Source organism: Rosa rugosa, chromosome 5 (assembly GCF_958449725.1).
Source record: "Rosa rugosa chromosome 5, drRosRugo1.1, whole genome shotgun sequence".
Lineage (NCBI taxonomy): Eukaryota > Viridiplantae > Streptophyta > Magnoliopsida > Rosales > Rosaceae > Rosa > Rosa rugosa.
The window spans coordinates 44946194-44973992 of NC_084824.1; the positions used below are offsets into that span (position 1 = coordinate 44946194).

General features: G+C 37.6%; 2 protein-coding genes across 6 annotated transcripts; both read left to right on the forward strand.

Moving 5' to 3' along the window:
• Window positions 1-958: 958 nt before the first annotated feature.
• LOC133710102 (disease resistance protein At4g27190-like) lies at window positions 959-24967 on the forward strand. Of its 5 annotated transcripts, none has more exons than XM_062136089.1 (11): window positions 959-1242; window positions 1357-1448; window positions 2016-2139; window positions 17718-20116; window positions 20524-20910; window positions 21061-21519; window positions 21694-22470; window positions 22587-23270; window positions 23724-24486; window positions 24580-24640; window positions 24731-24967. In XM_062136089.1, exons 4-10 carry the CDS (start codon window positions 17720-17722, stop codon window positions 24627-24629), a joined length of 5517 nt encoding a protein of 1838 aa, XP_061992073.1. In that variant the 5' UTR covers window positions 959-1242; window positions 1357-1448; window positions 2016-2139; window positions 17718-17719; the 3' UTR covers window positions 24630-24640; window positions 24731-24967. The 5 variants fall into 5 exon arrangements, with proteins under 5 accessions (XP_061992073.1, XP_061992069.1, XP_061992074.1 ...); XM_062136085.1 differs by lacking the exon at window positions 2016-2139 and adding an exon at window positions 8079-8171; XM_062136090.1 differs by lacking the exon at window positions 2016-2139 and adding an exon at window positions 8117-8171.
• LOC133711727 (putative uridine kinase C227.14) lies at window positions 24828-27429 on the forward strand. Its single transcript, XM_062137825.1, has 9 exons — window positions 24828-24916; window positions 25110-25119; window positions 25221-25264; window positions 25399-25476; window positions 25858-26050; window positions 26601-26631; window positions 26716-26774; window positions 26848-26921; window positions 27339-27429. The coding sequence occupies exons 1-9, from the start codon at window positions 24828-24830 to the stop codon at window positions 27427-27429; spliced, it is 669 nt and encodes a 222-aa protein (XP_061993809.1).
• The last annotated feature ends 370 nt before the right edge of the window (window positions 27430-27799 follow it).

Consider the following 27799-nt stretch of genomic DNA (forward strand, 5'->3'; position numbering starts at 1 on the left):
CCATTGTACTCAGAAAAAAAAAACAAAACAAAAAAACAAACAAAAACCTTAAAAATATCAAAACAAATGAGTCAAAGTGGTTCGAACCCACGGAGTCTAAATGAAAAAATCACGCCTTAGCCACAGCAACAACCATTGGTTGTGTTGTTGACTTGTTGTCACCTTCCTTCTTTTCTATTTACTAGCTTGATTGAGCGCTACCCAGAATCCCAGATTTGCTATTCTTCTTCGACCTCCTTTACAATCATCAAAGCACAGAAACCTTCCACATTGAAACCAATCCAACTCACTGGTGGATAAATTCCTCCAAGTTGTTCGTGAGGCGAATCCTAGCCTTGGTTTGTCCAGTCGACGACCGGCGGCGACGAAACAGATCCCAAAAGCTTCGAGCTTTCCAGCAGGTTTCGGCAATTTCAGGCGACTCCGGCTTTGTATTGCTTTATTCGACTTTGTTCTTCCCATCATCAACTGGCTTAGGATTAGCCTCAGGTTTAGAAGGCCGAGGTGGAATCGGCACCGGAGAATTGGCGTCGTTCTTCTCCACAATATCTGATCAAACTTACCCAAGCCTATGAATCTACCCAAACTGATCTATTTTTACCTCATAAAGTTAACTAACAGAGACTAACAGAGACTTAACGGTAGACCAACGACCAGATACAATCAACGGTTCAGATTTAAAATAAATGAATAAAATATTAAATATATTGATGGGTCACTTGCACCGTCGGTGCGTAGAATAATTTCCGATAATACACAGCCATTAAGCATCAAATCCCCGCAAATTAAGGTGCAAGCAAACTCAGCAAAGCATGTGACGTGAATTTCCCCTTTTTATAATCATAGACTTGACAGCTTGGATTCCAACTATTCAAACGTTGACTCATCTACCTTCACAGAAATGTTGTTCTCATTTATCTTCAGGTCCTAGATAACAGCTCGGTGATTAAGCTTTCCTTGCTCTCTTTCTTTGATATCTAAAGGCGAAAGATTGAGTTTTGCCCATTGTTTTCATTTGTCTTCTGATTTCATTTACCTTCAGGCCCTATAAAACAGCTCGCTGATTAAATTTCCTTTGCTCTCTTTTGATATCTAAAACCGAAAGATCGAGTTTTGTCCATTGTTTTCATTTGTCTTCGGATTTGTGCCCCTACACACTTGTGGCGAGCGACCTTTTTTCAGTTTTACTCTGATTATTGCTCCACGTACTTCTCACAATATTAAAAAAAAAACCATAAAAAGGTATTGCCTTTACATCATTTCTGCTAGCTCATGCATGGTTTTGTTATTTTTTTAATGTTTTACAGAAGAATTTTCATTCTTTCGTTTTACCTTCATTCTTGTGTTTTTCCGCAGATACAGATTTTGTTTCTACTCTATTTTGTTTTAAGCGGAGAATTTGAAGGAGGAACATACCTTCATTCATAAGTCATTACCAAACAGCTAAGGTATGTCCTTTAATTTTTTTTCTTCTTCAATCTTATTTGCTCTATATTTCTTTTCTTTTCTTTTTAATTTTTGGAGCAATTTATATTTTACGCAGTAGCGGATCAAGGATTCAAATCTTGGGTGGGATTGGGTTTCTAAATAAAAACAAATTGTGCTTGCACTGGAATACACCAATTCAAAAAAGGATTTACCAATCAAACTATAATTAAACAAAAGAACATTTAACATTTGACACCGCTAGATCAGCAATGTTGTTAAATAAATTAATCAAACTATAATTGATCAAACGTTTTACACAATTGCATTACCGAAGTTCCCAATACTATAACATCTACTTACTAAAACACCAACTAGTCTTTATCAGATGCCATCATAGCATTTTTCAAATTGAAATTTTTAGCTAAAAATAAATAAAATAGTTAATTTGATGGAATATTCTATTTTTTTATACCGAACCTTGTACTCGTCTTTATCATCCTTCTTTTGTTTTCCAAGAAGATTAGATTAGATCAGTAAAAAAAATAAGTTTCAAACTTCTTCCTTTTTTTTTTTTTTTTTTAATTTAGCTTCTATTGTGAGAGTTTCTCCATGGATCCTCTCCGGAATTTTGAAGTCAAAGCTCTTTCTCCCATCACTGCTCCTGGATCGCGGGTCGTTTAGGTACGAAACCGCTGTACGTCAGTTATTTAGGTACGAGATACGCTAAGTATACTCAATCAATTTACTTTGATCAGTATATTCTAAAGATCAAATTTGTTGATTAATTTTGGGTGGTGCTATTCACACACCTCCTATAATTTCCTATTACTTTAATTCAAATTGTTTTTACAAATTACCCAAACTACCCTTCCCTGTAGTTATGTTTCTTTTTCTTTTTTCTATTTGGCAAGTCATCATGAATCAAATACTTGTTATCCAATAAATCAATAGTTTTTCACCTATATAAATGAAGTAAAAATATTACCTTCATTAAGTGGAATGACCTATATTATTAGACAAGAAATATATTTTTCAGGTAATTACGTTCATCTAACTGAATCTAACTTGCAAAGTTTGTTCTCATACAAGTTGGAGGGGTAAGAAGCATGCTTTACTTCTTTGTTGTCTCGGGTTCCAATATTGCACCTAGCTTATTTGAGTTTCTCGTCTCTTATAGATTGGCAATAAGCCATTTTCAAACGCAATCTGCAAATTTGGGAAATTTCTAGGTACAAAAAAAAAAAAAAAATTGTAGTATAGTTGAAAATTAATTGTTTGAACAAGACTTGACTGAGGAGCTAGACAAATGCAGACACGCGCATAATCAATGGTATGGAACTCTTAATATAATGTATTTTAGATAACTATATTGAAAGAACACTCACCCATAAATAAAAGTTCAACATATACTTGACTTTGGAACTTTATTTCCAGTATGTAACAAGTCGATCATATGCAATAATATCTCAAATGTTGCAAAATAGTATAGTACACTGATCAACATGGAATCAAAGCATCTTATAGTGAACTAGCCATATACACATAGTGATGCGTATGTGTTTGCTAATCTCGCAATAAAAAATAATAAGAATGTATTATGCAAGGCCAGAATAATCAAAATATGATCGAACATAGTCAAAAATGTTAGTCAGATGGAAAAGAAAAGAAGCAAATCACAAAGAGTTTTGAAGTTCTCGTATGCGGGAAAACATGGGTTTAGGATTTGGGGATGATTGACTTGCCAAATAGAAAAAAGAAAAAAGAAATTGCAAGCGAGGGTAGTTAGGGTAATTTGTAAAAGAAAATTAAATTAAAGTAATAAAAAAATAGATGGGGTGTGTGAATAGAGAAAATGGGTGTGTGAATAGCTCCACCCTTAATTTTTAATAAAGCTAAAAACAGAAAAATGAACTTAATCATTTAATGGCTCTTGCAATGGTCAAACTTATCAAATTAGGTTTAATTGAGCCAAAGAAAAAAAAACAAATTCAAATAAAATAGCTTTTTCTCTTGGCCTTATCCAAGGAAGAAAGAAAGTAAATACGAGCAATAAATTTAGGAAGTCTGCAATCTAGATACAAGATGTTCAAGAACAGCCCACTGAGAAAAGAGATATGAGTATGACTAGGATCATCAGAACTCAGAAGCAGTGAGTTTTTTTCTCTTTAGAAGACAAGTTTTAGATGTTTAAGAACATAGAACTATTGGATTGCTCGATATTGTGATTAGGTTTGCGAACGCACCGCGTTCTGGGTCGTACGATCTAGATCGCAGGTCACCGCTAAACCGAATGATCCAGGAAACGCTACCCGTTTCTCTCTTCCTCTGGCTTCTCAGTTTCTAACTCCATTCAATCAAACCAAGCTCAGACATCTTCTAATCTAATAAATCAAACTATAATCAATTAATCAAAGTATCAAACCAATTAACCAAGCTCAGAGCCTCTGACATATTCTAATCAAAAGAACAACACAGCGTCACACCAAAAAAAAAAAAAAAAAATCACTTTTGGTTTCTGATAGAAGTAGAGGAAAAATCGCCCGCAAGAAAAAATCACAACTATATGAAGAATTAAGGAAGAAAAAGGAATAGCCTTATATTGAACCATCCAAATCTTAATAGCAACTCCAATGCAGTTTCTTATCAATTAATCAAAGTGTCAAACCAACCAAGTAACAAAAGAAAAAGCGCAGCAGAACTGCAGAACCCAAGTAACAAAGAAAAGAGAAGTTTACTTCTTGAGCGTGAACCACGACTCTATGAAGGCAAAGGAGGTGTAATTGAAGAAACGGTTATGATTGTCTCTGCCCAAGGCTTGGCATATGATTCAGCATAAATTCTTAACCCTAAAATTTGCCCCAAATTGAATTGAACACATACTTACAATTTCATAAATTAAAAGTGTTCACCGATTGTATTTGAGTTTGGAATTGAAGCTTTTTTGGAAGAAGAAGATTAGAAGACGAAGAGGTGGTCGGACTAAAGTCTGAGTCTCTGAGAGAACGTGAGACTGATAGCCGAAGAGTTCGATTGAGAGTTTGAGAGTATCAAGTTTGGGACTTCGGGTGGGCTTGACAATGGCAATACACAATTACAAAGGAAAAAAAAAAGTGAGTTACAAAAAAATCTTCGCCTAGAACTAGATCTCCGATGAGGTCGAGGAGCTTTTGATCAATCTCGGAGATCCAAAAAAATCTCCTCCGATGAGGCTCTTCCAGTTTCTCGATCAATCTCGTCACGAGGAGCTTCACAAAGTAGAAAACCACATAACTTCTCTTTCTGGATTCCCGAGGAAATGGATCTTAGGGGCCGATGCAGCATAAGCGTCCTTAATCCGTCGAGCTTGCTAGGAGAGAGGGGCCCAACCCGCCGTGGAGGACGCTGGAGCCGGCAATTGGGCAGAGGAACCGGAGGAAGGTCGTTTCAGGGACTGGAATCGGGTCAGTAGAGCGGTGCAGTTCCTGCTGGATTGAGGCGTGAAACAGGTCACCGAAAGTATTAATAAAGATACCGGACCAATCAAAGTTTTTCATGTTTTACCTTTTTTAAAAATAAAAAAAATTAAGAACTGAGAACAAACCAGGTCCGGCGCAATTCATACCCAGCCCGCCCTGGTTTGCCAAATTTTTTTATGAAATCTGGACCAAACCGGCCAAATCCAGGCCGGATTTTCAGTTATTTGGGTTTTTCTTGCCCACCCCTCTACTTTTTGTCCTGCCATCTAAGCCATCTCACTAATTAAGCCTCTCATTGACCTGCACAAAATTAGTGCTCAATTTAAAACCCTATCAATGTAGTAAGAATAAGTAGGGATCGTTCTCAACCGGAGATTAGGGTCTAATTAATTTCTGAAAAATTAAACGTTAGCAAAACAAAACTATATATTATAAACAATATTTACGATTTACACATAAGGGGATTTAGGATTTTATTTAATTTAACAACTAAGTAATTATATACATATGTGGGACACATCAAAACCAAAATCAAGTAGAAATATATAAATGGAATGAAATTAGATAGAATTAACTACTACTAACACGTTGACAAAGTTTCAAACATCAAATCACGAATCAAAATATGTCAAGGCATAGAATCAATCAAGAACAAAGATGAACGCATACAAAGTTCTTTTTACTTCTCTTAATTAAATTAACTAGATGAACGCACCATAGTTAACCCTATTAATCATGCAATCACTAGTGGTAGCTAATCAATAACAAAAACACTTTCAACGCATTAAGAATCATGCATGGAAGTTTGATCAATTCAAGTCAAGAACACAAGTTAGAACGCTAATCAAGCATGCAAGACTCATTGTTAATTTACCTAAGTAATTTTAGGTTTTCCACCGAAATTATTAAAGCCTATAACGCTAGCACCTTAATATGGATTTATTTACATGTTCATCAACCTAAGTATGCATCCAAAGATCAATTAACACATAAACAAAGGGATTGAAGCTCGAAATTAACAATCATGCTAGAACATATAGAAATCGCAATTTTCTTTTTAAAAATCTAAAACCAAATTCATGCTTCATAGTATTTGGAAATTACATATCTAAAATCAATCTTTCATCCACCATAGAAATCGCAAATCATCAATCCAAGAAAGAAAACCAAAATCGAAATTTATAAAATAAAAACCCGAAATAGATTTATATAGTTCAAAACCGAAAACAGAAAATAAGGTTCCATGGTTACACTTTTTTATCTTCAATGACGCAAGAAGCTTCAAAAGGTGGTGGAATGGATGAGGATCACGGCAAGGATGCTTGAACGGATGAATGGATGCTCACGGCCTTGACTTGGAACTTCTTTGGATTGTTGCCGGAACTATGGAAGAAAAAGGGGAGTGTTTATGGCTTTTGATTCTGAATTATGTGGTGTGTAGAAGAGCTTCACAAACCTCCTTTATATAGTGAACGGAAAAAGCTTGAGAATGTAGGTCGAAATCTACTTGTGACATCATTCAACCCATAAGAAAATTCCTTGAGAAGTAGAGAACAAGTCACCTTCTTGCTTTGCCGAATTCTTCATGTATTTAGACTTAATTTCGGCCTCCTTGTATGTAGAGTCATAAATCAATACTTATTCCTCTATTTTCTCTTCAAAAATTCCAAAGAAAATCCAAGAATATCCCAAAATATATTTGCCGAAATTATTGATATTCTCCTTGTATTTCTCACGGGAAAAAGCAATTAGAATGGGCCAATTCGAAATCCACCTTATGTATTGCTGAAATTCTTCTTTAATCTAGAACTTTCTTGAACTATCTTGAGTCATCTTCAAGACACAGCATCTCCTAGTCTCACCAGGTCTCCTAGCAGCATCAGGACTCCTAGTGTCTTCAGGTTTCCTAGTCCAACTGGGACTCTGTCATTTCTTCATTTCCGAACATCATTTTTCCGAGCTCACTCCTAGTTGCATTAGGATTCCTACTTCAACTGGGATTCCTTTTCCTGGTAGAACTGGGAAAACTTCATTTCTCCATTTCTTCTTATTTCTGCACAAATAACTCCTTGCCTTCCATTTCCCGACTCAAAACTACCTAAAAACATAAAACAAGTTAGAAATGACATTGTTAAGAAAATAACTAAGCAAAACGTAGAGAGAAATGTACTAAAAATGTAGTATAATTTAGTCTCAACACTCATGCTCTCTTTGTTTGATTATTGCTTTACTCCTCACATTTATGGTTTTATGGAGAAAAGTGTTGTCTTTGTTGGACTTGGTTGAACCTCTTAATTGGACATGGTAATATGTGGAAGTATATTCTTTTCGGCAACTTAATATATTCTCATATATGAGAAGGTTTGGTTTTTCCTACAAGGCTACAACCAATTGGATTATAAATAGGGTGCTTATATATAGATGGAAACCGTAGTAAACCAAGGCATGGTTGATGCGGTCATCAAAGATTTCAAGTTAGTGTATATCTCTTGGGTAAGAGACAAAGATGTCAAGAATGAGTACAACTCTTGGGGGAGAGAGAGTGGGTGTATAAAGGTTTACAAGTTTAAGTTATGGCCATTTAGCTCAACGGTATCTTATATAGTAATTATTCTCATTGTGAATAACATGTATGTCTCGGAGGACGTATGCATAAATTTTGCCGAATCTCGTTAAATCTCAATGTTCTCTTGTTGCTTGTCTTCTATTTTGTTTATTATTAGTATATTCTATGAGTCTTGACATGATAGATTATAATTTTCTAACAACCTTTACATCATCGTTGCTGCTATTTGTTGATTTTGTTATTTCTTTTTTAATGTTTTGTAGAAAATTAGGCCCTGTTCAGTAACGTTTTAAAAAATTATTTTCTAAAAACAATGTTTAAAAATAAAAATGATAAAATGTGATTGTATTTTCCAAATTTGAAAATGTGTTTGATAGTTTAGTGTGGAAAAAATTCTCCATATTTTCTAAACTATGAGAAGGCAAAAGTGAAAATGTCAAATTGTTGTTTTCAGTTTTTCGGAGTAAAAGTTGAAAATATTTTTTATTTTCACGTTTTCAAATAAGTCACCGAACATCTTTTTACTTTATTTTCATTTTCTAAAATGAAAAGACAGTCATGAAAACGTTACCGAACACTACCTTAGAATTCTCACTTTCGTTTAGCTTTGTTCTTGTGGTTTTTAACAGATACATACTTCATTCGTTCTCTATTTTATTTTAATCAGAGAATTTGAAAGAGTAATCATCCATTCATTCATAGGCCATTAACAAAACAACTAGGTATGTCCTTTAATTTCCTTCTTCAATTCCATTTGCTCTGTTTTTTCTTTTCATTAACTTTTTCTTTTCATTTTTGGAGCACTAAGATCTAAGCCTGTCCAAATTTTATTTTATAGTTTTAGTTCATTGACTTTTTCTTTGAAGAAAGATAAAATAGAAGCTTTGAGATGCCGATAATATACCAAAGAGTTAATACTCATAGAGCTAGGCCCTCTCATAAAGTTTGCTTCATCAAAAATACTTATTATCACATAATACACCAAAACAAACCAACAAACACACACAAAGCGATGAAAGTAATTACCTAAAAGAGTCACTACCTACTAATTTCACAACATCACCCGCGAAAAATGTGCATATGTACAATTACTATGATAAGTAATTGCGAAAATGAAACAAAAGAACCACACTAAGTTGTCAACCAAAAAAACTTCCCTAAAGCACCTAGAAATAGCTGGGGAGATCAGTGCCTGTGGGGGTGGTCAACTAATTTGACCATACAATCAAGACAATTAAAGGAAAGTAATGGCAGCAGTTTAATGTAGCCGTAAATGCGTTGATTAATGCGACATTCAGTGTGGCAATCATGGCCGCCCATAAGTGATGGTTATTACAGGAGTAAGTGCGGCCTTAATGGCGACTTGTTATCCAAGAGATTTGTATCTTGCCATGCAAGTTTACTTGCAGCCCAAGTTGTAAGTCGCCTATAAAAGGAAAGCAGAACCACCAGATATGGCATCGAACTCTAGTTGAGACTTCTATACTCAACTCAGGAAAATACTGACTTAGGCATCGGAGGGTCTTTTGTAGGTACCCCCCCTCCTCTCTCACACCGACAGTGAAGGGAGGTTACAGAGAGTCGCTACGAAGGGAGGTTATGTAGGGAGATTACGGAGGGGGTTACATAGGGAGATTATATAGAGAGGTGACGGAGCGGAGAGAGATTACGGTGAGAAGCTACGAAGGGAGGTTACAGAGGGAGCTCGCATAGGGAGGCTATGAAGGGAGCTTACGTAGGGAGACTACAGAGGGAGGCGACAGAGAGAGGTTACTGAGTGGAGAGAAATCACGGAGTGGTGACGAGTTACAAAGCCAAGAGGAGTCTTCGCTTCGTCAACATCAAGTCAACGACGAATAGAAACCTTTCGTTTGTCCCCGGTTCAGCTTAATTCCGCTCCAGTCCGCATTAATTGTTGGTTCAAATTCCTAATCAGAATTTTTCACCTCCAACAAGTGGCGCCGTCTATGGGAATACTTGTCCTTAAAAGTGATGGTGGGAGCTGCACCTCAAGGAATCCCATTTCTGTCACTGAGGACTGGCAGTGACGAAATCCAATCCCCAAACAGACTTGCCCCGAATCTAATCCAAGATCCAAACTTGCCTCTAAATGACGAGTTGTAAAGGCTGAGGCTGAGGCAAGGGCAGCCACGGCGAGTGCCAAACCAACAGAGTAACAAACGCGGGCGCCGGCGGTGCCACCGACAAAGGCTTAAACGGACCTCACGCCAAAGGGGCAGGCGGTACACTGATTGGATAAATAACTGGAGGAACTAGTACAGACAAATCCTCGAGGGCTCTAAGGAAGCACGTGCTGAGGAAAATGATCGATGAGTATAACCGAGCCAGTCCTCGAGGACTCGCAGCTGAAATATAAGGGGACGCCGGTAAGTTTCCATTCAAAGTAGCAAATGGGTACCAACCCAGGTAACACCGATCAGCATTTAGCAGTTACTCCTATGATTTTCGTTTACAATTGATCTTGAAATGCAATGAAAGCCGGTGGCGTGAATGACTAAAGTATTATTCGCTTAACTTATGAGACCTCCTAGACCACACCCTCGCTGCAGGCGGGGGTGGGATCGCGTGCCTCACCTTCGCCAGCAGCGGGGTGGGATGATAGACCACACCCTCGTTGCAGGTAGGGGTGGGATGGCGTGCCTCACCCTCGCTGCAGGTAGGGGTGGGATGATGGACCACACCCTCGCTGCAGGCGGGGGTGGGATGGCATGCCTCACACCTCGCCGCGGGCGGGGGTGGGATGATGGACCACACCCTCGCCGCAGGCAGGGGTGGGATGGGGTGCCTCACCCTTCGCCGCAGGCAGGGGTGGGACGGTGTGCCTCACCTTTCGCTGCGGATAGGGGTGGGATGATGGACCACACCCTCGCTACAGGCGGGGGTGGTATGGCGTGATGGATTTTAAACTTGCAGGATGTGGAGGTTATGGACGAAGAAATAGGGGAAATCCTAACCCCTACCGGAAATGGAGGCAATGCTAACCTCGGAAGATGTAAAGAAGCAGTGCGCGGAGGGCAGACCCTCTAATGCGGTTTGGTTTCAAATCCTCAAATATATCATTTTTGTTTGAAAGGCTCAGTGCCTTGAATATTCTACCTTTGTTTTGTTTTCCTTTCTGAGCGTCTGCGAGCACAGACAAGGAAAACAAGGGGGCAAATAGGGGAATGGAATGCACATCTAAGCCATGGAAACACCGGTGGAGGTCATTGCAACCATCGTCGTCATCATCCAGGCAGATGTCGGGGTCGATGCTGAGGTTATTCCGAGGACGTCTACATCGACGACTTCGAGATTGGCACTCTCATCGAGGTCGACACCATCGAGGTTGACACCGACGTCGAGGTACCCTCATCAAGGTTGACGTCGACGTCGAGGTCGGCACTGAGGTGAGGTACGTACGCTTGAGAATTGGCAATATTACATTTACACATTGTGTGACTGCGATAAAGGATCAAAAGGGCGCATGGAGCCCACAGCGGTAGCCAAGAGAAGGCACAGAGAACTCCATCAACGCTGGGGGGACCAAAGTTGTTGGTTTAGAGCTCGGTTGACGCGGTCATGGTGACCGTCGCTAAAGCCGTTGAGAATGGCGATCACGGTCAAAGTGGCATGTTTGGAAAGGTTAGTTTGTCTTTTCAAAGGCAATTGAGCAGTTCAAAAGTGATATTTAAACTGGCACGCATATATTTAAAATTCAATTGCATATATTATTGAAATATCAAGAAAGTACAACTAGAGCCACGATTCATGAAAATGAAATTGTAGTCGCCTCTCGTACGACTTTTATTACATAAGCATAAAATATAAAAATCAAGGTAAAACATGGAAAGCCTCGAAAGCTTCAAGACTAAGGAGCGCCGTCGGGACCACATGTTATGGGTGGAGAAACTGATCTAACTCAAGAGGCGGATGACACCTCCTCCTCCTCCTCGTCAGACTCACTCGAGGCTAGCGACGGGACATCTCCTGGTTACATGCCACGAATGGGAGAATAACCCATAGGATCAAACCCATTAAAATGGCGGAAACCCAGAAAAATCGGGGTTTTGATAGTAAGAATGGCGGAAAATCCGGCCGGAATCTGGTCGGGAACGTGCCGGAAATCGGCCTAGAACACGAGCGGCGAAACTGGGCTGCAATCGGGTCAGACCAGTATCCAGGTTGGGCGAACTCTGGTCTGGGTCGGATTCGACCCGCTTCGGCTCAAAAAAAAAAAAAAGGGGGTTTGGGCCCAAGAGTGGGGTGACCAGATTTGGTCATGGTGGCAGAATTGGGCCTTGAATGGTGTGGGTCTGGTCTGGGCCTGGGGGATCTCATCTTAGGGTTCCTTCTAGAATGGGTGCCTAAAGGAAAAGCTCGGGTGGGCTATTTTCGAAGTTCAAGCTTTTGGAAAATTTTCTCTTCGGATTAGTGTCCAAAGAGAAAATTTGGGGGCATTGTGGGGGTGGTCAACTAATTTGACCATACAATCAAGACAATTAAAGGAAAGTAATGACAGCAGTTTAATGTAGCCGTAAATGCGATGATTAATGCGACATTCAGTGTGGCAATCATGGCCGCCCATAAGTGATGGTTATTACAGGAGTAAGTGCGGCCTTAATGGCGACTTGTTATCCAAGTGATTTGTATCTTGCCATGCAAGTTTACTTGCAGCCCAAGTTGTAAGTCGCCTATAAAAGGAAAGCAGAACCACCAGGTATATGGCATCGAACTCTAGTTGAGACTTCTATACTCGACTCAGGAAAATACTGACTTAGGCATCGGAGGGTCTTTTGCAGGTACCCCCCCTCCTCTCTCACACCGACGGCGAAGAGGAGTCTCCGCTTCCTCGTCAAAGCCAAGAAGCGAAGGGAGGTTACAGAGAGTCGCTACGAAGAGAGGTTATGTAGGGAGATTTCGGAGGAAGGTTACGTAGGGATATTATATAGAGAGGTGACGGAGTGGAGAGAGATTACGGAGAGAAGCTACAAAGCGAGGTTACGGAAGGAGCTCGCATAGGGAGGCTACGAAGGGAGATTACGTAGGGAGACTACAGAGAGAGGTTACGGCGTGGAGAGAAATCAAGGAGCGGTGACGAGTTACGAAGCCAAGAGGAGTCTTCGCTTCATCAACATCAAGTTAACGACGAATAGAAACCTTTCAATTGTCCCCGTTCAGCTTCCGCTCCAGTCCGCATTAATTGTTGGGTCAAATTCCTAATCGAAAATTTTCACCTCCAACAATGCCATTGGATTTTCATTGGTGATGATGGTTTTTTGGTGGTTGAGGCTACCGAACTAGTTTTGCTAGTCGATGACATGCCGGATGATGTTGCTCATGCTTGGGCTTTCTGAGTGGTTCACATTGCTCGAGCTACGGTTAGGTCTTTTGGGCCTAACTCTTGGCCCAAAAGAAAGCGGGATGTCTGTGGGGTTTAGGCTTAATGTTTAAGGTAGTTCTTTAGCCTACATTCTATGCAGTGTTTTTACACTTAGTTAAAGAAGATTCTATAGCACCACAATTGAGTGTGTTGGCTAAGGGATCCTTTTTTAATTTTAAATTTGTTAAAGATGACTTGTCATATATTGTCTTGTAGGCTCTTTAAAAAAGTGAGCATCAATGTTCTAGTAGACGGTACTAGTTGTTTCTAATCTACATGGGCACTGATGTACGACACAAGTATAGAAAATTGTTGTATGTGTCGTTCTGGCCTGAGATTAATGAAATTATCCTTTTGAACAACCAAAAAAAAAAGGTTAAAAGACAAGTGGATACAAGAAATCAAACATCAGTTAATCACACAGCCTAGGTTTTATCAATGAAACATTCGAACTATGCTTGAGCATCTATAATAGGAAGTTAGGAATATTCCTACTAGGGAGACGTTTAGCCCCTTGAGGTTTGCTTTTAGGCTATATAATACTCCAAATCAAAGGAATTAACTTCATATAATAGAACTCAATAGAGTTGTTATAATCATAATGTAGCACATCCATAGGACATTTTTGGAGTGTATTCAAATCACAAGGAATTTGTGCTAGCCTAAGCCAGAATGACCATTACATACCATTCCGCTGCCATCAATAAACAAAATAAGAAGATGTGGTAGTACCTACGGTGGTACATAGAGATGGATCAAATCATTAAACGTCCAATGCTCACTTATTACAAAATAGTTTGAATCCTCATTACAAAAGATTCACTAGTACTACATGCGTTAGATAGTAACAAAGTTTATTGGATCCATCATCCAAAATCCCCAATACGAAATTCTAGAGAACTAGAGCCCATCATTTTGGTCCGCATATGTGCCCTAATCTAAACAACATTCTCAAAAACTTTGGAGTTTGGACACCTAATTTTTCCCAAAGTGATTTTAGGCTTGGCTTGGGCCACACAATTGATTTGGGCACCCAATTGGAGTTAGGCCTCCAAATTGATTTGTGCACTCGGAACTTCAGCACCCTTCTGTTACTGCTATCCCGATAGAGAGTCGAGACCACCACCGCCGTCACCCCTTGCACACCATCGCCATCCACGCTGTCACCCCTAGCTCGGTGCTTTAGGACCCTCGCCACCCGCTCTCGAGGCGCACAATAGCTTATCATCACTCCTTCAAACCAGAGCGATGCTTTCCTCATCACCATTCTCTAGACATAGAGCCCGTACCACCTTCATGATTGTTTAACCTGCGCAGCCAATAGGTACGCACGGCTGCCCACCGGCGAGCATGCTATCGCCTCCCTGCCAATAGACCGGATTGCTGGTACCTCCGCAGATCTGATCACCATGTTCCACAGATAGGAACAAGCACAATCATTCGCCGCCTCCAACAACCTGTAATAGCCAATCCCATTCAGCCCTGCACACCAATTTTCATAGGTCATCTTCTTCATCACCAAATCCATCAACTTCTCTATTTTCAATCGCCGTCGCATTTGCATAAAAACTTGTGATAACACTCAACACTCAACACTTGAGGTTGATGGATGATTGTTGAGAAGAACTGACTTTGGAGGGCTGTGATCGGACAGCTGGGTCTGGAGAGAAAACCTTCACTTAGAGAGGAGGCCAGCACCGGCCAGACTCCATTGTTGAAACACTACACTTAGGTGGCTAGGGGTTAGCAACCTCCGAAGCATTTTTTGGCAATATTCCAAATCAAACATAAGTTCTCAAGTAGTGGAGATATGTGCAAGCTTTTGTTTAGGATCTAGAGCTTCAACTTCAACCCAACCTATTTCACCCATGGGTTTGGGTTGTTTGTCATATAACTATTTTTTTAAATATTTTGGACCATTAGCTGAAGTGGTAATTTTTGTTCTAAATGTAGTAATTACACTACGTATAACTAGTTAGTACTATTTTGTGAACAAATTTATAAATGTGATCACAAATGTGTTATTATACTGGTAAACCTCTTTATTTAAACTAAACACACATATGTTATCTGTGTTATGAGAGTACTGTCTTATGTAATTTCCATCATCGATGGATTAATTACTTTCTGACGACACAATTTACCACAAACCGTAATAATTGATATAAAACTGGTAATATTTGTTCTATTTGTAGTAAGTACTTCACTAATAATTCATATACAATTTCATGAACAATTTTAAATGTGACAATGATTGTGTTGTGGGAGTGGTAAACCTCAATATTTTTTATCATCAATATGATGATTACTTATTTAACTACCATTTTACCGTAACTCGTGACAATTGATGTACCAAATGATAATGATTGTGCTATTTGTGGTACGTACTTCACTTACGACCTCATTTACAAGATTATAAATCATTTTATAAATGTTGTCTCATTTGTATATGTAGTAAATATGGTAAAGGTAGTATTAGACCAAAAGATATGGAAGTCTTCAGTAGTGTAATGAGTGCATACCTTCGATTCTGTTATGGGAGTGGTAAACCTCAGCAATTTTATCATCAATATGATCATTACTTATCTGACCACCATCTTACTATAAACTACAACAATTGATGTACCAAATGATTATTTTTGTCTTATTTGTATACTTACTTCACATTCTACCTCATTTATAACATTATTAATCATTTTACAAATGTTGTCACATTTGTGTAGTAAATATGGTAAAAGGTAATATTAGACCAAAAGATATAGAAGTCCTCAGTAATATAATGAGTGCCTACGACCTTGAAAATATAATATAAATTGCACCTAAGTATAAACCTTCATATTTTAGACCAAATAGAGTATCCATTCTCGTTGAAGTAATCAGTTCTTGATTGTATAATTGAGGTTAATATATATTTTAAAAAAAAAAAAAGATGTCAGTATGTCTGCTAGTGATCATAAGTTTATCCATCTACATAAAATTAAAGAGATAAAAATAAGTTGATAGAAACAGCAATCAATATTTCATGGGTAACCGTTATGTGTTAGTGACCATCACTATTCCATCTGTCTTGAACAATACCACAAGGCAATCAAGATTTATGCAATTTTTTTGTTTAATAGTGTTATTTTTTTTTCGAGAATTTGTTTAATAGTATTAAAGTTCACTACAATTGAGGAGTTTTAATAAAAGTATAATTTTGTACTTCAATAGTGGACGTAGTCCAGTCATATTTTCTTTATTAATTGCGATCCAATAAATATTTTATTATGTCCAATTTGCCCCATAAAATGAAGGCAAATGAAGTCAAAAATATTAACACATATATATACCTTTACATAGAATATAAAATATTAAAAAAATATATGTAACATTTACCTCTATCATATAAATATGAAATAATAGTATTTACCAAAATGATCGTGATAAGAAAAATGAGACAAAATTGATAGGAGATGAGAGAAAGAAGAAGAAGGAGGAGGAAGCAATATGTAATGGTTGTATCTATTCATACATCTAAAATTAGCATTTGGACCTCCTTACTTATTAGACCCGATATGTGTGAACAATTAATTAAATAAATATGATTTTTTTTTTCAAAAGAAGTGGGGAGTTATTACATATAGTGAAAAGCTTTGTCATGGGTGGAATGCACACAGTGAGTAAGTGAGAAGTTATCTGTAGAGGAGTGAAAAATTATTTTCTTATCTTTTTTAATTTTGATTTTGTTATTTACATACCTTCTTATCCCTCAAATATTAAATATAATTTTAAATTAATATATGATGTAAGAATTTATATGTAATTTCACACTTACTTTGGCTAATAAAGCCTCTTCTTTTAATAATGGTATAGATTATGTAAGGATATTTTCGTGATTAGACAAATTCAACAACTTAAATCTTGTTTGCTTAATTAATACTTCTACATGGATCAGAAAAATTAGGCCTATTGGTATAGTATCTTGGCACATATGAGAAAATGATATTATGTGGCTTTATAATACCTTCTTATCGATTTTGAAAAGGGTTTATCATCATTATTACTTATTAGTATCTCAATTTTACTTTATTCTATCAATGGCACCTAAACTTTTCCCTTAGTTCTTCATACATTTATGTTACATAACCAAGGGATTCCATTGTTTTCAACTTTTCATTTGGCATTTCGGCCTGCCATCCAGTTTCTACTATCCTCTTTGTTGCAATTGTTTCCAAATTTATGAATCTTACAAGAAAAGCTATGTCTTCGTTTATTTTAGAGCAACTTTAGCAGACTCTTTATTTTGACTCCTTAGCTATTTTGGAGAGCATGTTTAGTTTTTTTTATCTATTTTAGCAGCTGCACCAGACTCCTAAGTGGCTCTTTATTATAACTTTTAGCTATCTCGCTCCTAAATATAGAGAGCGAAATGAAGCTCTCTATAATTTAAAACATTCCATTTGAGTTATTTTATGTAATTTATAAATACATTTAAACTATTTAATCTTCATTTAAAAAACAATATAAATTCAAAACTAGCTAAAATAGAGAGCACTAATGCAGACATATTTCTAAAGTGGCTAGCCAAAATGATTTTTTAGCTATTTTGACTAAAATTTGACTCAAAAATGGCTAGTATTGCTAAAGATGCTCTTATGGACCCGGTGTATTCTTAAGTCATGTATGTTAAGTTCTTTTACATAAATGTCATGTTTCATTTTATATTCTCTGTTTGTTTTTCCTTTTCTCTTTTCTAATTTATACCTACTTAACCAAACAAGCAAAAATACCTCTTCTGGAGACCACCAACAGAACTAGGATTAGATCTCAAATCCTCTGAACCTTTATGAATACAATTATGAATTTTGTTGTCACAGGGATCTGACTAGATTTCATTTATCTTCAACAGTCATGGCATTTCTTATTGAAATTGGTACTACAATTGTCGCAAAGCTAGCTGAGTACATGGTTGAACCAGTTATACGCCAAGCGGGTTATATAATCTGCTACAACAAGAACCTCAAAAAACTACAAAATCAAGTCGGTGACTTAGTTAGAGCCAGAATAAGCATGCAGCACGCTGTTGAAACAGAAGAAAGAAAAGGTAAAAAAATTGAAAATGGGGTCCAGAACTGGCTGACTGAAGTGGATCAACTGACTAAAGAAGCAGATGACTTCTTGAAAGATGAACACCATGCAGAGACCAAGTGTCTACAGGGCTTTTGTCCTAATCTAAAGCTTCGTCATCATCTAAGCAGGAAATCAACAAAAATGGCTCAAGAGGTGGCTGAGCTTTATGAGAAAAAGAAGAACTTTGACAATATTGCATATGCTGCCTCCCAAGAAGAGGTGTGTGTAGCAGCTCTCCAAGATTATGAGGCCTTTGATTCAAGGACTTCAGCTGCGAAGGATGTAATCAAAGAATTGAGAAATTCTAATACCTACATGATTGGGGTGTACGGTATTGGGGGTGTGGGAAAAACAACACTTGTCAAAGAAGTTTATAAGCAATTAGCTACAGGAGGTGAGAAGCTCTTTGATGAGGTAGTTATGGTACTCGATCTGAAAAAGAATCCCAGCATCGATAGAATTCAAAAAGAAATTGCTGAGAAGTTAGGTCTCGAGATTCTCGAAACTGAGACCTTTGCTGGAAGAGCACGTCGAATAAATAACAGGATCAAAGACAAGAAGTCTCTTGTGATCCTAGATGATGTTTGGGAAAACATCGATTTGGGGGATGTGGGTCTTCCTCGAATGGAAACTCTTAAAATACTGTTGACTTCTCGAAGCAAAGTAGTATTATCTTCCGATATGGGTACACAAAAGGAGTTTCCTCTCGAAGTTTTAGACAAAGATGAAGCTTGGAGTTTATTTCAGAAGACGGCAGGTGATATTGTTAGAAATCCCAATATTGGAACTATAGCCACCCAAGTAGCTGAAAAGTGTGGAGGTTTGCCACTTTTGATTGTCACTGTTGCAAGATCCCTGAGAAATAGTTCATTACAAGCATGGAAAGATACTTTCAGACGCCTAAAAAGGTTAGATGGAAAAGGATTGACAGAGAAAACATACTCCGCTATTGAGTGGAGTTACAATCATTTGGGTGATGAGGAGCTTAAATCATTGTTCTTGCTGTGTGGACTTATTATGTCATGTTATTCGAACAATATTCATATCGGTGATCTATATACATGCAGCATGGGTTGGGGCTTGTTGAAGAACGTGGATACATTAGAAGAAGCATGGAATGCATTGTGTTCTCTACTTGAAAAACTTAAAGATTCTTGTCTATTGCTAGATGGTAATGATAATACAAATTACAGAATGCATGATCTTGTGGGCGATGTTGCTAATCAGATTATGGTCGGGGATAATCACATCATATCAGCCACACGTAAAAATGAGTTGAAAGATTGGCCAAATAAGGACTTTCTTCAAAAATGCACGGTAATATCTTTTCCTTTCACGGTTATCCCTAGTCTTCCTGAAGTTTTGGAATGTCCCGAACTGAAAATGTTCTTTTTGTGGAGTAGGGATATTACATTTGAAATTCCATGCAACATTTTTGAAAAGATGGAAAAACTCAAAGTACTTAGTTTAGACGAATTGAGTTTTTTGCCTTCACTACCTCCATCTCTAAAGTTCCTGAAGAGTCTTCAAACATTGTGTTTAGATCATTGCAAGTTGGGAGATCTAGCTCTAGTCGGACAACTTGGGAGCTTAGAGTTTCTTAGTTTTATAGAATCCGATTTCAAGGAGTTGCCCAAAGAAATAGGGCAATTGACTCGTCTACGATTGTTGAATTTAAACGGGTGCTCTCAACTCGAAATTATTTCTCCTAATGTCCTATCAAGCTTGGACAGATTAGAAGACTTGGGAATGAGAAATAGTTTCAACAGATGGGAGGCTGAAGGAGTCATCAGTACTGAAAGAAGGAATGCAAACCTTGAAGAGCTAAAACACTTGCGTCAGCTAACTGCATTACAAATACATATCCCAGATGATGTTACTGTTCCAGAAGATTTGTTCACTGCTAAGTTGGCGAGATTCCAAATATGTATTGGTTCTGTGTGGAAATGGGCTGGTGTCGATGAAACCATCAATGCACTAAAACTCAAATTCACCACTGGCCGTAAATTCGACCAAGGTTTGAAAATGCTACTCAAGAGAACTGAAGACTTGTACTTGGAGGGCAAGGAAGGTGTTAAAAATAGTATTTTATCTGAATTGGGTAAAGACAGTTTTCCGCAACTGAAACATCTTCATGTCCAAAACAATGCTGAGATTGCATACACCATCAATGGGAAGGTACACTAGTTAAACTGTCTCATTTTATTTTATTTTATGTTTTATCAGTATATTTTGAAGTACTTGCAGTTATTTTTATAGTACAAAATTACTTCTCCTACATTAATTATAATTGTTCTTCTAAAGTTTCATCAAATAACAATCCTTTTTATTCCAGGCACATACCATTTTATAACTAAATGCAGAACACTATATTCTCTTGAGTACCCTATCCCACAATTCATGTAAATAATTCATATAAAATAAAATCGATTAGTCATTCTATGCCATTATAAAGTCCTCTATTTCCAAGTTGATTTGTTGTATATTTGTTTTGAGCGTTTAATTACATTGACAGCTTCTAATGTTCTAACAATGAGTTTGCATTGTGATTTCATAAACATTATCGAATTGTGGAATGTGTACAGGTTGGTTTTCCCAACTTAACATGGTTGGAGGTGAGTGGAATCAATGATTTAAGATTCTTGTTCTCATCTTCAACTGCTAGAAGTCTTCTACAACTCAAACGTCTTCAGATATCGGGATGTCAAATCATGGAAGCAATAGTATCAATAGAAGAATTTAATGAGATTGCAGAGAAACTGTTCTGCCAACTACAAGATTTGGAGGTAAAAGACCTTCCAAATCTCACGAAATTCTGCTCAAGAAAGTATACTGAATTTTCAAATCCATCCTCTGGCATACTGCAATTGGAGGACTGTATTAAAAGAAATACAATTGGTGAAGAAATTGAAGAGATCAACTCAACTGGAAACCTTGACGTTGTGATCCAACACTTTCTGTTTGATAACAAGGTGAACTATTACCTATTCCTATTTCTCTTTCGCTAATACATTGACATATTTTATTTCATATTTTATTTCACATTTTATTTCCAATATTCTCAGTTAGTCACAAATTCTCTTCACATTTCCTCGAGTAAGATGAAAATCATGTATATGCAGGTAGAGTTGCCAAACTTGAAGAAGTTATCCATCCATGGCCTAGCAAAGTTAACGACAATATGGAACAATCAATTTTCTCTAGAGAGTTCAAAAAATCTAGAGACAATAGAAATTGTTTCGTGTGACAGTTTGAAAAGTATTTTTCCAGCCTCAGTGGCCAGAAGTCTTCAACAGTTGAGGAGTCTGAAAGTCCAGAATTGTGGGGTAGAGGAAATCGTTTCAAAAGAAAACGGTGCACAGACAGCACCTATGTTTGTTTTTTCAAAACTGACATATGTGAGATTTCAAGATTTACCCCAACTTAGGAATTTCTATTCAGGATTGCATTCTTCGAAGTGCCCGTCGCTCGTAACTTTGTTGGTGTATGATTGTACTAAAGTGCAGATATTTGGAGCGGGCAGGCGTGAGTTGAACAATTTTTGCACCCCAAATAAACAATTTTTGTTTTTACTTGAGAAGGTAACGGTACTTTTACATAATTCCTCTTCATACCCGCGTTAAAATCTATATATAAGTACTTAATCAAGTTCTCCATTCAAAGCTACGACCAATAATCAATATTTGAGTTTTGTTGCCTTACTTAAAATATTTATTGATCATAACTGACCAATATTTGCGTGATTGATATTTCAGGATTCATTTCCCAATCTGGAAACGTTAGGCTTGGACGTAATGGAGAATTGGGATAGTCCGCCACTCCACCTGTTTAGGAAGCTCAAATATCTACACAGTTACACATACACCAACTCAACTTTGAATTCTCTAGAGAAATTACTTGGTCTTGAAAAAGTCAATGTGAGTAGTGATGGAGAAATACATGCAGTTGGGGATGGGACCCTCCCACATTTAAGAGAGTTGTACCTTTACGGGATGCGGAAGCTAATGAATCTCGGGGAGGATAGCTTCGGTCTAGCATGCCCATATTTTCCAAATCTGGAAATTCTGAAGCTAGAGGACTGTGACAGCTTAAAGAATTTAAGATCATCCGCAATATCCTTCAAGAATCTAACAACTTTGCAAGTAACTCGTTGTAAGGGATTGAAATACTTGATGTCTTACTCCATAGCCAAAAGTTTGATGCATCTCACAAAACTGGAAGTCCAGGATTGTGAGGAAATGATAGAAATAGTGGGGAGCAATGAAAATGATGATTTAGAAAATGAGATTGAATTCATGGTGTTGAAACATTTGGAACTTTCTGCTCTACCAAGTTTGAGAGGCTTTTGCTCGGGAACTCGCATTGTCAAATTTCCATCCTTGGAAAAATTATCCATGAGTTGTACTCAACTGGAGACGTTCATCTTTGATTCTATGGGTAAAAGTAATACAATTGGCAAGGACATCAAAGACACCGACTCGAGCAAAAACCACGAGACTGAAGTAGTGCAACCTTCTCTTTTTGACAACAAGGTGAAATAACTAATTAATTACACAGTTGTTTAACATTCTTTAACTATTTATTTATATCATATCTTCAAAGTTTCTTTAACAATTCCATAAGATGAATAATATATATTTTTATACAGGTTGACTTTCCGAGGTTGAAGAGTTTGTCCCTCAAGGGTTTGACAAAGTTGACTGCAATTTGGCACAGTCAACTTTCTCCAAACTCTTTTAGTAGACTCAGTGACCTTGAAGTACATGGATGTGGAAATCTATCAAGTATATTTGTGCCCAGTACTATAGGAAGATTGAATGCTCTTGTCACCTTATTGATAAAGGAGTGCAAGTCTGTACAAGTTGTATTTCAGCTTCAGGGAGTTGATGTTAAAGGAATACATGACACATCATTAGCAACTCAGTTAAGATCTTTTGATTGTGAAAAACTAGATTCGGTAGAAATTGATTCATGTGAGAATTTGAAAAACATTTTCCCGGTTTCGGTAGCCAGAAATCTTCAGCAATTAACAAGTCTAGTAGTGAGGAGCTGTGGAGTTCAAGAAATTGTCGCAAAGGAAGAGTCACTACAAGCAACACCTAAATTTGTGTTTCCAAAAGTAACAGATGTGATTTTTGATGATTTGTCTCAACTAGTGAATTTCTACCCAGATGTGCATGTGTCTAGCTGGCCATTGCTCAACTCTTTGCGAGTGTGTGGATGCGGCAAAGTTGACATATTTGTTGAAGAAATTTCAAGTTTCCAAGAAAAGGGTGACCCGAAAAGTTCCAGTACTCTTATTGGTCGGCAATCTCTCTTTTCAATTGAGAAGGTATGAATATTTGATAATACATATTTTTCTTTGTTAATCAATTTGAAGATGATATAGTACCTCAGAAACTTTGCCTCAGCATCCAAGATGTTCCAAAAGTATTGTGCTAGGAATGTCACTAGAAAGATAATCTCTACGGATGTTCAAGGAAGGAAAGAAAAAAAGTTTATGCAATCAGGCAATAAATAAAAAAATAATGAAAAGAAAAAAAAAAGGATGACTCAAAACTCAAAAAATGCAGATATCCAAAAGCGTAGACCCATATTGTTCCATTTTGGAGGTTTATCATGTTTGTTTTAGATTAAATAGCGGTGGAGAGGTACATACACAAATGAAAAGCTAGGTTAATTGACTTACTTTTTGTTAGCATTTTATGTAACAAGAATTAACAAATAAGCACTACTGTATATAATCAAATTATCTGATCTTGTCTATGCGTTGACTATGTTTTAGGATTCATTTCCCAACTTGGAATGGTTGACCATGGAAGCAATGTTGTTTTGGAATGGTCCACTCACAGCAGTAGCGCAGTTGTTTAGCAAACTAAAGTTTCTTGATGTTACTTGTACAGAGTCCAAGTCTGTTGTTTTCCTTGACAAATTACTCGACCCAGAAGGAAACAGCAGTACTAGTAGTGCAGTTGGGATTGGGACCCAGCAGCAGCAGCAGGTCCCACATTTAAAAGAGTTGAGGCTTGTTCGAATGAAGAAGCTGATGCATCTAGGCCAGGATGATGAGGAGGATAACTCACAATCAGCCCCCCGCATCCCAAATTTTCCAAACCTGCAAATTCTATTGGTGAATGGTTGCGACAGCTTAAGGAATCTGAGATCATCCGCAATATCCTTCAACAATCTAACAACTTTGCAAGTAAGTGTTTGCGATGGATTGAAATACTTGATAACTTACTCCATGGCCAAAAGTTTAATGCAACTCACAACACTGGAAGTCGAGGAGTGCCCAAGACTGGTGGAAATAGTGGGAAGCAATGAAGACGACGATTCAAGAAATGAGATTACATTCAAGCGGTTGAAACATTTGAAACTATCTGATCTACCAAGACTGCAAGGCTTTTGCTCGGGAAATTGCATTGCTAAATTCCCGTCCTTGGAAACTTCGACCATGAGCAACCGCCTCAAATTGAAGATTTTCCCAGCTCATGACCAAACGCTACAGCTAACCAACGAAGAGGAAGACACAGATCTTGATTTCTTGGGTAAACGCCTCAATTTACCATTCAAATTTAATGTTTTGTGTTTTTCCCAGTACATGAAATGCTGATTTGCAACTATCTGTGTGATATTTCTAGAGGAGGAGCTGACTGCTGAGGATGAAATGAATTCGGCAAGTTCTGATTGATATCACTGTAGGTAAAACTTCTTTCTTTGTGTTTCTAGAGGAGGGGCTATTAGAAAATTTGTTATTACTTGTTCTGACAAATTCCTTACTCTACCTTCCAGATTCTATTGCTCCACCTGGCCGCAATTGCTCGTCTTTTCTAGCCTGACATAAGTGGAAGATTGTTCACCAAAGTGTGCATTCATGTGCTATAAACTTATGGGTTGTGCTATGCACACCAAGTGTTTGGTAAAATGCTTGTGTGATTGTTTCTGTGGTGATTTTGCTGCATTTCAATTCTTATGCTTGTATTGATATTTGTGTGCAAGTCTTGCTTTCTTGCTGCTTAGCAATAAAGGACCGGGGGGGGGGGGGGGGGGGGAAGGATCAGACGGAAAAAAATAGAGTGCTTGTTATTGGAGCTCTTCTCATTTTTGTGCAATCTTTGGTCTTGCTGGTGCACTAGAAGAGTTGGACAACCCTTGGTTGCTAAAACTGGAGCTCTCTGAAGGTTTGCTAATGGCTCTTTGTGTTTCGGATCATAAAGTTTTAACATTTTCAATTTTCGGTGTAATGGGTTTTTCATGTTGATACCCTGTATGCCCTCTACAGGTTTTATGTTATCAGAAGAGGGAAGCTCTAGTAGTAGAGGGCAGGTATGTCTCACATATGCATCTTCTTTGTATGTCTTTTGGAATGGCTATTGGTTCTGCTGGTTGAACTGAATGTTTACTTCCTTTTTGTTTGTCCTTTTCTGATTGTTTGATTGGTTGCTTCTGTTTCCTCTAAGGTGTATAGAAGAAGTATATGATGCTTTGGCTGAACGCCTTGTTCCTACAGCAGCAGCAATGTCAAATCCAAATTTGAAGTAAGTTATCAATTCCAATAGGGTAAAGAAGTTCTTGCATCTGTATTTGTACATTTCTTATGCAATGCTATAATCTTTATAACCGGGACCGTGAACTGCACAAGTATACTAATAACTATTCTACTCCCTTTTCTTTGGTTACCTGGCTTAGTATTGGTATGACTTTTTCCTTTTTGGATGGGAGTTGTTGTTAACAGTCGTATGATGTTAATCTATTGTCGTTTTTCACTCTATGTGAGTGTAGAAAAGCAATAAATATTAGTTTATGAGGGTAGCTTGACATTATTGGAAAGTTAACAACAACTCCATTTGAATATGTATTCATTATCAATTGGGCTTGTTACTCTTCAAAGTTATCCATCTGGCTGAGGTACTGTGTAGGCATATTGTGGGTTTGGCTGGTCGTCCTGGAGCTGGAAAGAGTACTCTTGCATCTGAAGTAGTACGGACCGTAAACAAGTTATGGCCTCAGAAAGCTTCATCATTGGATTCCCAAGTTACGCCTCCTGATGTGGCTGCAGTTCTTCCCATGGATGGATACCATCTTTACCGTTCTCAGCTGGATGCAATGGAGGTTAGCCTTCTGATATTATTGAGTTTTGTTTTTTGTCATCTTGGATTTGAGTTGCTCATGGTTTGTGGGTGGCAGTCCTAGCTGTTTTTTTTCTTTCTCAAAGTTGTGAAATTATTGAAACATCTAGTAAAGCTTAGAATGTACAGTACTTGCAGTGATTTCAGAATATTTTCTTTGGGATACCCAAAACATGATTTTGACATTTTGATTAGCCTGTCTTCATAAAAGTCACCAACCTTGAAGTGATCCAAGTCCTATTATTGTAGCAGGCATCCTTGATCATGTATCAGCTTTAAACTGAGATGCTTAACTGTTTAATTTACTGTGATATATGCATCTGACGACTTTCACATGGCATGCTACTTTTTTTCTTGGGTGATGTACTAGCAACTTAGAAAGTTAAATTTGTTTGAAGCAACACTTATTTTCTTTACGACATGATTAGCAATTTGGCACTGATCTCGGAATATGTGAATATGTTAAGCAAACATTTATGTTGATGAATATCTTTGGGGTGATTCTAATTTGCCATAATTTTCTCGCATATTAGAATCCTGAGGAAGCTCATGCAAGAAGGGGAGGTGAGGTTTTCTATATTTTATTAGTTATATATTGAAACCTTTTGTATGCAATTTAACCTCTGATGTTATGAATTGGTGGATCAGCTCCATGGACCTTCAACCCTGAGCTACTACCCAAGTCTTTGAAGACTCTGAGAAGTCAGGTGATTATTTGATGCTCACTACTTATGATTACTTGTCTCTGTCACATACGTTCTAAACAAGAGATTGTTGCAGGGATCAGTATATGCACCTTCATTTGACCATGGTGTTGGAGATCCAGTAGAAGATGATATCTTTGTGAGCATTCAGTGAGTAATCTGTCCCTTTCACATGAATATTCTTCTTTACACTGGCTAAACATTTAGAAATATGGGGCATGTTTTAGAGAAACATGACTGATTGGAAAGCAAAAGAAAGCTGGGAACTCAAACAGTGTCTGAGAACAGTATTAACAATGAAAGTTAACGGGCTCTCAATAGGTCAGAAAGATAATATCTTTTGTCATCTGCCAATATTTTAGTTTGATGGTGGATTTGTTTGGCATTAGTGGATTAAAATTAGTAAATGCAACTAGCTATTTCAGGAGTATCTATCAGTAACAAATGAGCTGATATAAACGTTTTAGGATGCCAAGAACATTAAGCCGTAATGCTAGTGCAAAAATTGTGTCATTTTGATTCTGGCATCTTTCACAGGTGGAGGTAACTCTAATTTCTTCTTTGCAGGAATAAAGTGGTCATAGTAGAAGGAAATTATCTGTTCTTGGATAATGGGGTGTGGAAGGAAATATCGTCTATGTTTGATGAGAAGTGGTAAGACTTTTGTTCTGATGTTCTCCTTGGCTATTTTTATGCAAAATTGTATGTCAAAGTAATGGAATTGTCGGATCTGCAATATGTCCATTTAATAACTGGTGCCTGTGGAGCAGATATCAATATTGAGAACATTTCATGCTTAGAACTTGACTGAGATTATGTACTTTCTGATACGGGTCAGTTGATTGGGATAAATTTGATTTGTCCGATATGGCTGAGTTGTTAGCTCTTCCTTAGCATAGTGTACAGAGAATGATCAAAGTTCAAAATTCAGATATTGGTAACTGAATCGCAATATATAAACTTCATCTGGCTTTTTCGGAGATATAGGACTATAACTTCTGTTTGAGAATAGGAACATGGAATAGAAT

Coding starts and splice junctions, on each gene's coding strand:
- LOC133710102 (XM_062136089.1), top strand. CDS start 17,720: ATGGCATTTCTTATTGAAATTGGTACTACAATTGTCGCAAAGCTAGCT. Junction 20,117..20,523: donor CATACACCATCAATGGGAAG/GTACACTAGTTA, acceptor GAATGTGTACAG/GTTGGTTTTCCCAACTTAAC. Junction 22,471..22,586: donor CTTCTCTTTTTGACAACAAG/GTGAAATAACTA, acceptor ATTTTTATACAG/GTTGACTTTCCGAGGTTGAA.
- LOC133711727 (XM_062137825.1), top strand. CDS start 24,828: ATGGGTTGTGCTATGCACACCAAGTGTTTGGTAAAATGCTTGTGTGAT. Junction 26,051..26,600: donor CTCAGCTGGATGCAATGGAG/GTTAGCCTTCTG, acceptor CTCGCATATTAG/AATCCTGAGGAAGCTCATGC. Junction 26,922..27,338: donor GATATCTTTGTGAGCATTCA/GTGAGTAATCTG, acceptor TCTTCTTTGCAG/GAATAAAGTGGTCATAGTAG.